This window comes from Neopelma chrysocephalum, unplaced genomic scaffold, assembly GCF_003984885.1.
Source record: "Neopelma chrysocephalum unplaced genomic scaffold, ASM398488v2 Primary Assembly neopelma1_74, whole genome shotgun sequence".
NCBI lineage: Eukaryota > Metazoa > Chordata > Aves > Passeriformes > Pipridae > Neopelma > Neopelma chrysocephalum.
In genome coordinates, this window is record NW_020897735.1 from 483,788 (window position 1) to 498,244 (window position 14,457).

At 47.7% G+C, this 14,457-nt stretch overlaps 1 protein-coding gene across 2 annotated transcripts in view; it reads left to right on the forward strand.

The window, feature by feature from the left end:
- PNPLA7 (patatin like phospholipase domain containing 7) overlaps positions 1-14,457 on the forward strand; it is a 142,848-nt gene that overhangs the window by 75,564 nt on the left and 52,827 nt on the right. For both annotated transcript variants that reach the window (XM_027687457.1, XM_027687458.1), the window contains exons 23-26: positions 7,678-7,741; positions 8,790-8,958; positions 10,038-10,220; positions 11,218-11,336. In XM_027687457.1, the coding sequence (XP_027543258.1) occupies positions 7,678-7,741; positions 8,790-8,958; positions 10,038-10,220; positions 11,218-11,336 (535 nt within the window). The remainder of the gene's footprint in view (positions 1-7,677; positions 7,742-8,789; positions 8,959-10,037; positions 10,221-11,217; positions 11,337-14,457) is intronic.

A 14,457-nucleotide genomic window follows, 5' to 3' on the forward strand; every position in this document is an offset into this window, starting at 1 on the left:
TTTTTCTCTCTTTTTCTCTCTTTTTCTCTCTTTTTCTCTCTTTTTCTTTTTTCTCTTTTTTTTCCTTTTTTCCTCTTTTTCCTCTTTTTTCCTTTTTTCCTCTTTTTCCCCTTTCTCCCCCTTTCTCCCCCTTCCTCCCCCTTCCTCCCCCTTCCTCCCCCTTCCTCCCCCTTCCTCCCCCCTCCTCCCCCTTCCTCCCCCTTCCTTCCCTTGTTTCCTTCCTTTTTTTCCCTTTCTCCCTCTTTCCTATTTCCCCCCTTGTTTGCCCTCTTTTTCCCCCCCCTTGTTTCCTTTCTTTTTTCTCCCTTGTTTTCTCTCTTTTTTTTCTCTCCTTTTTTTTTCAGCTTTTGTATTTTCTCCTTTGCACTCTGGGTGTAAATTGTTTGGGTGTTCCTTCCCAGTGCCTGACGAAGGACTTTGTGCAGACAGTGCTTTGCTGTGAGGGTTTAGAATGTTTTCTCCTGATTTCTTGCATCAAAAAATGCACTGACTAATGAAGTGAGATTTTGATTTGTTTTCAGGTTGGTATTCACCTGTACATTTGACATGGGGGGGAACTCTTGCCCAGAGAAGCTGTGGCTGCCCCATCCCTGGAAGTGTCCAAGGCCAGGTTGGACAGGGCTTGGAGCAACCTGGGCTAGTGGAAGGTGTCCCTGCCCATGGCAGGGGATGGGACTGGATAATCTTTAAGGTCCCTTCCAACCCAAAGCAGTCTGTGATTCCATGATTCCACGATTCCATGTGGTGTGATGAAGCTTCCTGCTGCTGCCACCTGAGCACTTACCTGAGGTTCTGACTGTCAGCTGGGCTAATTAGCACTGGGGGTTGGGTGTGAACTGTGGTTAGACCTGCCCTGCATTTATGAAATGAGAGGTGTTACTTAATGTGCTTGAGAGGCTTAATTGAAAATCTTGTCTTAAGGAAGTCTCAGTGTACACGTTCCTGGATTTGAAGATAAGGGGTTTCACTGTGTAGATTTGCTGCTATTTGGATTTTTTTTGTGTGTTTATTTTTTGGTTTAAACCAACTTCTTTTTTTTTTAATTGTACATTCCAATCAGATGTTGCTATTTAGCACTTGACTTAACATTTGATCCACATTTACCATCTAATTTCATTGCTCTGGGCTTCAAATATGTTCCAGAGCAGTGGAGGGCAGCCTTAGCATGTGGGGGGAAAGCAGCTGGTTTTAGCTTTCTTTTGCAACTTAATATGTTATTTTAGAAAATTCCTTCCTCTTACCATTAATATTAACTTAGCTGAATATTGCAGTGGTGCCTTGAATTCTCCTGCTGCAAGTTGGAGACAAGAGGAAAGAAGGAATTAGGAGGATGGAGGCAGGAACACTGAGGTCACTGCAGGAATCATCCTGAGTTTTCAGCTGCTGCAGCTCTGGGAAGGATCCTGCCCTTGGGATATAGGCTGACCCTCATCCCTGGGAGCGTGGTGGGAATGCAGGCTGGGTTGTGACACAACAACGTAACAGTTAGGGGATACTTTTCCTTTTCCTTTTCCTGGAACTGGCATGAGAAGGCTGTTGGAAGTGCTTGGAGTTAGAGCTGGTTGCTGGTTAATCTATTTAACAGGATTTTTGGGTGGGTTTTTTTTTGGTAATTTTTAGCCACTTCTGTCTTATTAAAGGAATATAAAAATACTGACAAATAGAAGATCTCAGTCTGTTAGTGAATATGGACTGTCTACAAGAACTGGAGAAGTATTCAGAGTCTTCTCCAGTTCTTGTAAAAAACCACTTTTACCTGTAACGAGACAGGACTTAGTGGTTTTGCTGCTTAATTCTGTTGTGTGGGTTTAATTATATTTTTTTTCAAATTTCTTTTTTTTAAATGGTTCGATTTGTAATGGGAACAGCTCAGGTGAGCAGCCTGCTCTGCACCATGGGCCTTCTGTGCCCCAGGACACCCTGGCCTGGCCAGGTGTGCCTGTGCTCTGCAAAGAGGGAGCATCAAGGTGTGGGAACACCCACAGCTCTCTCCAGCCCATTTGTGCTGGTTTCTCTGACATTTGGTGTTCCTGTGATTTATGATAATTCAGATGTTGTTTCCAGACAGTGTGACCGTGTTCCAGTTAAATGCTAAGGAATGTTCATGCTCCCATGGAGCTCAGGATCATGGAATGGCCTCGGTTGGAAGGGACCTTCAAGCTTGTCTTGTTCCACCCCCTGCCATGGGCAGGGACACCTCCCACTAGCCCAGGTTGCTCCAAGCCCCCTCCAACCTGGCCTTGGACACTTCCAGGGATGGGGCAGCCACAGCTTCTCTGGGCACCCTGTGCCAGGGCCTCCCCACCCTCACAGGGAAAACAATTTCTCCCCAATATCCCATCTAGCCCTGCTCTGGCAATGTGAAGCTGTTCCCCCTTGTCCTCTCCCTCCAGGCCACTGTAAATAATCTCTCTCCATTTTTCTTGGTGGCTCCTTCAGGGACTGGAAGGCCACAGTCAGGTCACCCTAGAGACTTCTCTTCTCCAAGCTGAACAATCCCAGCTCTCCCATCCTTTCCTCCCAGCAGAGCTGCTCCAGCCCTCTGATCCCTCCTCTGGACTCTCTCCAGCAGCTCCAGGTCCTTCCCACGCTGGGTCCCCGGGGCTGGAGGCTCTGAGTGGGTGTCAAAAGCTGGGTGCTGAAGGAGTTGGTACCTGGCAGCAATAACTGGACGTGGCCCTGCCTTCCCTCTGGGACAGGGACCAACATGGACCATGCCCTGAGCACTGTGGGCAGCACAGGAAGGTCCTGCAGGGCACAGGGGGCTGCACCTCTGCTGCCTGTGTGTGCTGCAGGCTCACTGCAGAGCCCTGCCTGGCAATCTGGGGCTCTGGGGCTCCAGAGGAAGAGGCTGCACAATGTACAACTCCCAGAAAGCAGGAACAGAATTTTCCAGCTCTGATCTGCAGTGCCATGAAGGTGTGCAGGTTTTACTGCTGTGCTGGTGAATTCTGCCCAGTGCTCATGATGTCTATTTTTATTAGGAATATTTCCTCCTCTGAATGCTGGTGGAGCTGAGAGCATCTTTTGATAAGAAGTTGTTCTGCAGTATTCAGATTTTTCAGAAGTATTTGCCTAACTATTTTTTTTTGTTCTTTTACTGAGACCAGCTAAAAGACACCACATGGCTGTGTGAATTCTGGTTCTATGTGGGAGCCCTCTGATCTCATAGAATTTCAAACTGAAGTACAGAGGGATTCAAATCCAACATATGTGTCTCTCTCATTCCTTTCTGCCCTTTAAATTTAAGCTTTCTTTTCAGTTCTAAAAATGTATAATGTATTGGAGAGCTCACTGAAATATCTTTATTAATAATTTATTTGAGTTTTTAATTTTAGTTCTGCCTGAATTTCCTTTCTTTACACACAGATTAGATTTAAATGTGAAATGTTCACTGTGGTTCCTGGACCCTGGCACAATTTGGTATTTTTAATGGGTTAGATCTTCTGCCATCCAACTCATTTATCAGTTCAGTCTCTTTGACACATAATTTTGTAGACTTTTATTAGGCCAAAAGTAAATTTTCTTTTGATGGAGTCCAGCCAAATAAGTTTGCTCTGCTAAAATGTTTCCATGATGCATTTTGTACTGGGTGTATGTTTTGGTGTAAGTTTTCCAGGTAAGGTGGATTTCTGAGCCTCAAATTCATCCCCTGCCCTCTGGGCATCCGATTTTTCTGGGCAACTTCTGGATTATGTTTTATTAGACTAAGAACTAGGACACCTGTGTTCCAACTCCTGCATATCTTAGGAAATTAATGTTATATAAAAAAAATTACCAAAGCGAGTCCCTTGCTCAGCCTTGGAAAGAAAGGAAGGGGTTTGTGTCTCTCATGTGGTGCTTTTGTCCCCTCACTGGGGCAGGAGTTTGGGAGCTTTGCTGAAGAGCTGCCACAGCCCTTCCCTTCAGTGCCCTTTGCTCTTTCAAGAGAAAACGAACCAGACCTCTGATATTTCCCAACTTTTCTTTCTCCTCTCTTCTCTTTCTTGGAATTGTAGTTCTGGACTGAAAAACAGATGGCTCTGGAGCAGGGATTTAGGTGCTCCAGGAGGTTTCCCTGTGAATCATGATCCCCCTGAGCTGCTGGCATGGAATTCTCTCACCTGGAGCACATAAAAGCTGGGATTCAGGAGCCCAGTGAGTTCTTCAGTGAAAGAAAAATCCCCCCTGGCTATTGAAAGTCACCACCCCGGGCTTGAGAGTTCCCTGAGCTGCAGATGGCTGGAGGCTCAGAGGATGGCACTGAGTTGTCCTTGCTCTGATACTCCTCCTCCCCAGCAATCTGCTCTGGCTGCTGTCAGAGACACACTGCAGGGCTCAGATTAATATTTCATGTTACCTCATATCACCTCTCCCGTGCTCTTACCTTTGAGCTGTTCCCCCTGTGGCTGGTCCTGCTGAAGGGGCACATTCCCTGAGGGATGCAGGGCTGTGTCCATGGGGCCAACTGTGAGTTGCCCACGGGGCTGATGCTGGGTGTGGAGGGAGCAGTTACACACACAGGTGTGCAACTGGGATGATGCACTCTAAGGATGCACCAACACATGGACTTGGTCACTCCTCCCTGCAGGGGTGGCTGTTTGAGGGGTGTGGACTTGACTCATCATGGAATCATGGAATGTTTGGGTTGGGAGGAACCTTAAAGCTCATCCAGTGCCACCCCCTGCCATGGCCAGAACACCTTCCACTAGCCCAGGTTGCTCCAAACCTCGTCCAGCCTGGCCTTGGACACTTCCAGGGATGAGAATGATGTTTTTTTATTACTTTGTAGCTCTCAGCAGTTGAGTTTCAAGGACACTTTTGGTCGTTCTGTTTTCTGAGCTGGCATATGTTGGTGTTCTTGAGCACACTAATGGAGGGTTATTTAATGATCGATTAATTGGGAGCCGGTGAGAAATTGGGAGTGTGGAGCAGATGGTTGGTGTTTCTGAGGCAAAACAAGAGTTGGTTCTGTTGGAATCATCACTGTGTTCTGTGCTGGGCATAAGTAAAGGTCTGGGAATCTTTGTCCCCTGCCACCAGTGTGTGGAGGGGTGGGATAGGGTGGGATGGGATGGGATGCTGGGCAGGCTCCTCCTGAGCTGGCACAGCCAGGATCTGTCTGGCCACCCTTGTTTGTGTCCTGTGCTGTGAACTGCTGCTTTCCCAAGCCAAAAGGGAGGGGAGTGAATGTGATTTCTAAGCCATAGACCTCTCCAAGGCTCCTGTGGTGCTTGATGGGCACCAGTCAAGGTTCTGTGGCTGAAGTTGCCATCACCTTTGACTGGGAGAAAGATTCACCCCAGCCCTACAAACTCTGCCTCTCCTCTTGTATGAGAGGTGTTCAGACTGGGTCTAATGGTGTCCCCTGGGTTTAATGGTGTCCCCTTAGGGCCTGGGCCCTGGTGCATCACCAGTGTGGGACACTCCACACTCCACTGCTGATGCTCCTGGATCTCAGTGCCCTGGGGCAGGCAGGGAACAGGCCAAGGCAGAGGTGGAGCACGGCTGGGCTGTTCCCTGCTTGGTGTTAGTCTCTCCTACTTGACATTTTTATTGTATTCCTCAACTCATTTGGCATTCCTGGCTGTTTATCTTTGCCTGCTAAACTTCCACCACTGTCACAAAGCTTTGTAAGTCGCATATCCTGGAAGAATATTTTGTCTGCATATCATTTCTGTTTTGCTGAGGATCTGACACATTAGCAAACACTGATGATAACTCTGCTCTTGAATGCTTTCAGAACTGGCCTGCCCTCTCTCCCCTGCTGGCTTTGTCACGTGCAGTGCCATCAGTATTTCTTCTCTCTTATCCCATTATGCCATTCGAAGCTGTGCTAGACCTGCTCTTTGTCAGGTGAATGGTAAATCAGCTCAGAGAATCTCCCAGTGTTAAAAATAAGGTGATAAACCCCCTCACCAGGCACTGGGGGCTGTTCCCTGCAGCTGGACAGTTCGGGGAGCAGCAGAGGGAGGAGGGAAGGGCAAGTTAAACCAGATCTGCTCTGGAGATGCTGCTGAGCTCATTCCCTCCTTGCTTTCTTAGGAACCACATTCCAGAACCTTTATTGGAGGGTGAGGAAGTTAAATTCTACCCTTAAATCATCCTCTTTTTTTGTGCTTTCTCACCAGCTGTTACTTTTTATCTTTTGGTGCCTGGTTATGGATTATTTTTGTCCATTTTTGTTTGCTCTTCCTTCATCATAAGTGTAACAAAGAGCAAATGTTATTTGGGTGTTTGAAAACGCAAGATGAAAAATCACCCTTGTGAGCTTTTTCAAGTCTAACACTGAAGTCTGTTAAAGCAGAGTGAAGCCCTTGCAGGAATAATCAAGCACTGGGGGTTGAGTTGGCCCTGAAGATCGGGTTGGCCAGTTCCAATCTGTACTTGTGGGTTTTGCTTTTTGAACATGTTAGTGTGAAATTGTGACCTTTTCCCATGTTGTTCGTTCACGGTTCCATGGTTTTTACTGAACACATCATAACCTTGCCTTGAGAGCCCTCACATAATGAAGTGTTTTGTTATTTGGTACATGAATTTCAGTTCTTTTCTTAATGAAACAATGAAGGATTGCACAGTGAAAACACGAATACAAAGCAGCTGCTCTGTCATGTTTTGTAGATGTGACTTTCTCAATAAGAGACAGGTAATGTTTTCTTTAGGTGTGCAGTTATTCCCTCAAGTTTTCTTTTCTTTGCTTTCTTTTGTATTTAGCTGCAGTCACTCTGCAGCCTCCACCACATATGGCACAAATTGCTGCTGCTGAAATAGAGTTGCTCATAAGAAAATAAAACTAAAGTGGATGCAAGAAGCTTTCTGGGCAACAAAGTTCAACTCAGATCTGAAGTTGTTGCCAGATGTGTGTGTGCCTGTTTCTCTAGTGGAGTTCAACTGTGTCCTACAGATCTGGGAGTATTTTGGGTGAGATTCCTGTTGGTGTGTTGAGTAAGAAGTAGTACTGCTACAGAGAGGTTTAGGGTTCACCTGGGGGGTTGGTTCCATGCAGGATGAACAAACTCTGTGTTTCAGGATGTCAAACAGCTTCTCTTCTATGCAACCAGGTTCCTGGGCTTTCTGTGGTTGTAAAGGTCCATGGTACTCTGAATGTTGTGTTTGTGAACATGCAGCTGCAGTAGGAACTGTCACCAGAGCCAGGTTGGACGGGGCTTGGAGCAGCCTGGTCCAGTGGAAGGTGTCCCTGCCCATGGCAGGGGGTGGAATGAGATGAGCTTTAAAGTCCTTTCCAACCCAAACTAGTCTGGGATTCTTTGATCCTACATGACACTGAGGAATGGGATAGCAGAGCTTGCAAGTTGTGACCGATGCAGTAGCAGAGCTCTGGGAATATGGAGAATGGGAAGATGTGTTTGTAGATGAAAATTTTTGTGAAGACTTTGTGCCAGCTCTTTCTTCTACAACAGCCCTGGTCAATGCACTGAGCCATCACCATCTTCAAAGCAACTTCCTGGAACCATAGACTGGTTTGGGTTGAAAGAGACCTTAAAGATCATCCAGCCCAACTCTCTGCCATGGGCAGGGACACCTTCCACTAGCCCAGGTTGCTCCAAGCCCCGTCCAACCTGGCCTTGGACACTTGCAGGGATGGGGCAGCCACAGCTTCTCTGGGCAGTGTTCTCCACACAGTTTGTCAGGAGCTCAATGACAAATGTTCACAGATGAAATTCCTTGTTCCTGCAGGTCCTGCCCTGCTGCTCACCAGTGACAACATCAAACAGAGACTGGGTTCTGCTGCCCTCGACAGGTACCTGCCCTCCTTGTTACTGGGGGAAAGTGCAGAAAGACTCTGTACTGCTCTCATGAATATAGAGAGTTTGGGAATAAAACCCTGTGTTCTGACATGCACAGGGCTTTCTCATCCAAGGATTGGAGACAATAGCCTGGAGCTGTGCCAGGACAGGGTTAGGTTGGATCTCAGGGAAAGGTTCTTCCCCCAGAGGGTGGTTGGCACTGACCAGGCTCCCCAGGGCAGTGGGCACAGCCCCAAGGCTGCCAGAGCTCCAGGAGGATTTGGACAAGGCTCTGAGGGACAGGGTGGGATTGTTGGGGTGTCTGTGCAGGGCCAGGAGTTGGACTGGATGGTCCTTGTGGATCCCTTCCAGTTCAGGATATTCTGTGATTCTATGAACAGTGTTTGAAAAGTATTTGTTTCAAACACGTGTGGGTTTTTTTCCATAGTCAGTTTATCACTTGTGAGATTGGAAAAGCTGAATTGCTCCAAGTGGTCACTGTGTGCTCATTCTTAGGGATGCCATGGAAGCTTTAGTGGAGTGAGGCATCACTGCATCCTCCTTCCTTGGTGTATGTGTGTAATAGTATAAATACTGGAGAAACAGAGCAAGCATGAGCCTGGAGATGGGAGCAGATAAGATTCTTAGACTGGCTGAGCAAGAGGGCAGGTCTCTGCCCTTCAGATTTTCACAGAATCCCAGAATATGCTGAGTTGGAAGGGACCCACCAGGATCACTGAGTCCAGCTCCTGGCCCTGCACAGGCCCATCCCCAAGGGTCACAGAGGACCATCCAAACCCTCCTGGAGCTCTGGCAGCCTTGGTGCTGTGCCCACTGCCCTGGGGAGCCTGGTCAGTGCCCAACCACCCTGTGGGGGAAGAACCTTTTCCTGAGATCCAACCTGACCCTGCCCTGACACAGCTCCAGCCATTCCCTGGGCTGCCTGAAGGTATCATCCAAACACTCCCTGAGCTCTGCCAGGGTTGGTGACATGTCAGATTCCTGTCTTTTCTCTTGTGAGTTGTGACATAAACCCACTTGTGTTTTCCTGCTCTGTCCCAGTATCCACGAGTACAGGCTGACCAGCTGGCTGGGCCAGCAGGAGGACATCCACCGCATCGTGCTGTACCAGGCCGACAGCTCCCTGACCCCCTGGACCCAGCGCTGCATCCGCCAGGCCGACTGCATCCTCATCGTGGGGCTGGGGGACCAGGAGCCCACCGTGGGAGAGGTTGGGAACACCCCTCTTTGCACCTCTAGCAGCCCAGCTCAAAGGGTGTCCTTCCACACTCGGGAGTTTTCCCGGGTTTAATGCCCAGCGAAGCGTAAATAATGAAATATTCCTGGGAAATGCGTGCTGGAAATGGGAAAAGAATTGCATGAGAACCCTCTGAAAGGTCAAGTTTTATGGAGGAGTGTTTCCAGCAAAGTTCTTTTCCTCTAAAGAGTCGTTTTCGCCAATGGTAAATCAAAAGTTAAATTGCTTTGAAGCTTTGAGTTTCTGCCCAGAATTTCTTCGCAGGGTCTCCACATAGAGACAGAGAAATTCTTTTCTGCCTGGATGAAATTCATGGTGTGTGCCTAGGAAAAAGTAGATCTAAATTGCAGTGTATGAATAATTTAATCTATTTTATTACAGCTTGTAAGCTGTAATTTTTTTCCTCTACTATCTATTTTTATTATTTTTATGTTTTATTACCGAAGTTTGAACCAGGCACATGAATTCTGCAAGAAATTTAAAAGTAAGATCACAAGTGGTGGGGGTTTTTTTAGGACTGTGAAGTGCTGAGTCTGACTCCAAAGAGCCTGGACAGGTCCCACGTGCAGCCTTTGTGTCCCTCTGTGCTGGTTCTTTGTGCCTGGGTGTGGGAGGCAGGGAGCACAGGCACAGCAGCTGCCAGCAGTTGCCTGAAACAACAAAAAAACCAAGCCAAAATCAGAAATACAAGGAGGAAAAAGTGAACTGATGGGAAGGGAAAGAAGAAAACACGCTGAACATTTGTAGGCTTGAGTATGGCTTGGGAAGCATCTCATGTTGCACGGAGAGTGTGTGTCTGCATGTGCATTTCATGGCCTGCTTTGGGTCAGAAGCATTTAGATTTGAATCTTTGTCTGTGTGCCAGAAGTCTAAAATCAGACAAATCAGTTGTCTAAATCCATCATGTTTGGGGGTTCTTGTTGTGCAGAGTTGTCTGTGGGTTCGGTGGGAATGGGGATGAGGGGTGTGTCTGTGTCTCGTATCTGTTACACTGATACTGGAGCAGGCAGTACCTGACCCCCCATTCCTCTGGTGTCCATAACCTGCTGTAGTTGGAGAGGATGCTGGAGAACACTGCAGTGAGAGCCCAGAAGCAGCTCATCCTGCTCCATAAGGAGGATGGGCCCCTCCCTTCCCGAACTGTGGAATGGCTCAACATGCGGAGCTGGTGTTCTGCTCATCTCCACCTCCACTGCCCACGCAGAGTCTTCTCCAAAAGGAGCCTGCCCAAGCTGGTAAGAGATTCCTCATTTGGTGGCTGGTCCCTTGCTGTCCCTCACTTTACCTGTGATCCATGTATCCAAAGGGATCTGGGATAATGATACTCCATGGTGTTCTGATGTGCAATGGGCTCTTACACAGGCAGAGTTCTCTTTAGGTCTGTTTGGCCTCAATTTAATAAAGGAAACAGGGATAAGGGGCCCATGTGTTCTTTATGGATGCATACTTGGCTTTTTGATATCCTGAAGACAGTAAATACTATCTCAGAGTCACTTTGAAAGGTGTGTATGTGCCATAGATTCCTTTTTGTTGGGAGGATCCCCGTGCTTGCCAAAGCCATGCCAAAAATAAGGCAGAGGTAGCCTGGGGTGCTTCTCAGGAGCTTCAAATCTTTGTCAAGAAAGAAACAGCTCCAAGGGAAATACTGTACTGCCATGAAATTCTCCCAGCAGCTATGGAAGACTGAGAGATGCACCTGGTCTCTGGAACTGTTTGGGTAGTTCACTGACCCTCTGTTCCTTTGAAGAACAGATACCCACTTGGAACAGAATCACAAAGAGGTTCAGGCTGGAAGGGACCACAGTGGGTCATCCAGTGCCACCTGCCTGCTCCAGCAGGGTCCCCTGGAGCAACCCCCCAGGATTGTGCCCAGATGGTTCTGGAATATCCCCAGTGAGGAGACTCCACACCCCCTCTGGTCTCTGTTCAGTCATTGCGCAGCAAAGAAGTTCTTCCTCATGTTCAGGTGGAACTTCCTGGGCATCAGTTCCTGCCTGTTCCTCTTGTCCCATTGCTGGTTCCCCCCGAGCAGAGCCTGGGCCATGCTCTGCCCCCTCCCTGCAGGCACTGATGGACATGGATGAGGTTCCCTCTCAGTTTTCTCTTCCCGAGGCTGAACAGCCCCAGCTCCCTCAGCCTTTCCTCGCAAGAGAGGTGCCCCAGTCCCCTCATCTTTGTAGCATCTTTTACCAGGACGTTGTTGGCTGACTCTGCTCTGCCTCTCCCCTGCAGATAGAGATGTATGAACGGGTGTTCCAGAAGCCCCCGGACCGTCACTCCGACTTCTCCCGCCTGGCCCGTGTCCTGACCGGGAACGCCATAGCGCTGGTGCTGGGGGGTGGAGGGGCCAGGTAGGTGACTCACTTGGGCTGGATGGGGCTTGGAGCAGCTTGGTCTAGTGGAGGGTGTCCCTGCCCATGGTAGGGGGGTGGAACTGGGTGGTCTTTAAGGTCCCTTCCAACCCAGACCAGTCCGTGCTGGTGCGTTGCTGCCAGACCTGAGCGCTCCAGTGCCACTGGGCTGTGACAGATCCCACAGGATAACAGGCATCCTGGAACATCCTGTTCTGCAAACAACGTTTGGGGGTAAACTTAATGTGCTGGGGGGTTTTGTGCTCGATTTCTGCAGAAGGAACACGAGTGTTTGTGACCTCCTGAGACCTCTCATAAGTTGGGTTTAATACCAGGAGGTGACCAGGGCAATGAACATGATGCTTCTTTCTGTTGGCCTACACTGTGGATTTTTTCCTCTATGGATTCTTATATTAGAAAATGGCTCACAATATTTCAAAGGCCCTCAAAGCTCTTCAAAGTTGGAGCAGTAAGAGGAATTATTTCCTCTAATGGAGAATGTTCTTGTCTGTACAATCCCCCAAGCCCCCAGGTACCCACACTTTGACAGCCTTACCTTGCAGAAAGAGTGTATTTTTGTAGACACAAGGACAAGGTGTGTGCTGAACACGCTATTAGAATTCCACCTGAATCCCCAGTGAGCTTTAGAAATAAATTATTACTGGCATTTTTCTTTGGAATCTCTTTTCACTTTGAGAGTTTTATGTCGAGACACAATTGAGCCGCCCTTTGTCTCAAGCGAGCGCCGCCTTCGTTGTCTCCATCCCTGTGTTCCTGAAGCCCTGCTTTAAAACAGTGCTTTGAAATACAGCTCTCAAAAACAAAATCCATAACTTGCACACAGTCTGTCTGTTTAAGTCCACGGAAATATCACGTTTCTGTCTTTGGGCCAGCGCGTGCTCTGGGGGAACGTTCACTGCGGCGGAGTTGGAGCTCCTTTGTGGCAGCTTGTCCTGATTAGTCACTTGGTGCTGAGACAGCCACTGTTTGGCTGGTTCCTTGAGTGCCTGCACAGGTACCTTCATCCTGCTCCCTTTCAGTGCCTCACCTGAGCTGATTTCAGGATTTCATTTCTGAGGCAGGCTCTGCCCTGTGGAGACACAAAGCAGAGCAGAGGAGGGGAGCCTCTCTTTAATCTGAGCTTCTCAGGAGGCTTCTCATCAACTGATACAAAGCACTTGTGGCTTGTTCTTTGTTACCAGCTGGTATCTCTGCCTCTACCCAAGCCTGTGTCATGCTAAATACGTGCACTCCTGTACTGCTGGCAGCACACTGTGCTCGTTCCCTTCCTTCCTTCCTTCTGTAAACACAGCTGTAATTTTTGCCAAACTATTTATTTCTTTTGTTCTACTACTTAATTTACAAGCTCCCACCTGCGGGTGTGCAGGATCCCAGGTAAGGAAGAGCAGGATCATTGAGCCTGTGTTGATTCCTGTGTTGTCCTTCTCTGCAGAGCTGCTGCTGTGTTGGCTTTGGGGGCTCTGGTTGCACATCACCCCTTCAGCAACGTGACGTGTGCCATTAATCTGCTCATTTCTGCATCTGTGCAACAGGAGGGACTTGGAGAGGATTAAATGGCAGAGTGGATAAATAAGATATTTCTTCTTTCTCTGGAGCTCTGTGGCCTAAAGTGCTTGTTCAGGGGGTTCAGGCTGGCACAGGGGTGGTGTGAGCATTGTGTTTTCCATGCAAAGGCACAGAATGCTGTTTTTGTCATGGAATCATCATCTAAATTGTGGTTAGATAAAAGACCTGGTTTTCTTAAAAGATTGTTTTCAAAGTGAGAATAGTGGGGAAAGGACAAGTTACTCTGAACTCTGTAAAATTTGCCTTTGGAAGGGCAAAGTGAGTTCTTAGTTTCCCCATTTCTATTAACAAGAGAATTTCAAGAGATTAGGCACCAGGTACTTAAAATCATCCTGTGATTAAAGCCTGTTCTAACTAAAACCATCTTCATGGGTCCCTGCACAGCCTGTTCATAGTCAGTGTGGCCTTTGGATAATAATTACATGAAGTAACCTCCCACCTTGTTCTCAGAGCATGAATCATGCTGGTCACACAACCAGAGAGAGGAAATCCTGACAGGGGCTGGCTGGTGGGTATTTGTTCAAGGGATTGTGTTCTGGGACTCCAGTAATCTCAATTATTTAGTTGTTATTTTGGGAATGTTTGTCTGGCTTCCCAGTGACAGTTGGATTGGGAGGTTTTACCAACAGCAGCTTCCCAGTAATTATCATTGTGGTTTGTCATGACAAAAGGCTCAGAGGAACTAAAGGTTTTCTTTCTCTTGTGAGCATAAAAATAAAACAACTTGAAGTGATACAGTTCAAAAATTACAGTGTTTTGTTTTTGTGAAGCACTAACTTAATTTCAGTTAGAAGCATTGTGGAGTTTGAGGGAAGGAAAGGGGATTTGTGTTTAGGAAAATAATACCTTTGAAAAGTAGTTGGAAGAATAATGACACATCAAGCCCTGCAACAAAGGCATAAACCCTCCCATAAATAATTGTCCTGACCTTTAGCCCTCCCACATACAGCCCACTTTGCTTTGCTGTGGTTGTCTGAGCAAAGCTGTTTGAAAACTAAAATTTATAGGAAGTAAATAATTAGTACAGAAGTACCTGGGAATTCCTTGGGCTTTGGGGAAAAAAAAAATTGGGTTGTGCTGTTTCAGATCCACAGAACCACAGAATGTCCTGAGCTGGGAGGGACTCACAGGGACCATGGCCCTGCACAGGACACCCCAAAAATCCCACCCTGTGCCTGACTTCAGCAAAACTGGGATCACAAGCTTTGTTGTCGATGATAATGCCACTATTCCAGGACTGAACGTGGTGCCTATTTCATGTAGGCATAGTGGGAAAATCCAAAGCATTGGAGCTGCCCCAGGTTGGGTATTTGTAGTAAAGCACATGATACAAGTCCATGGTGTGCATGAGATGTGCTTATTGAGAAGGAAAGGGCTGTTGGGATAAGGAATTACTTCTCTTTTTGGGGTGCACTGTCTCCACTAAGTGTCAGCTGTTCATGCTGGGAAGGAATTCAAGTGCTGCCAGAGCCCTTGACCAGCCCATACCTCCCTTCCCTTCCCTTCCCTTCCCTTCCCTTCCCTTCCCTTCCCC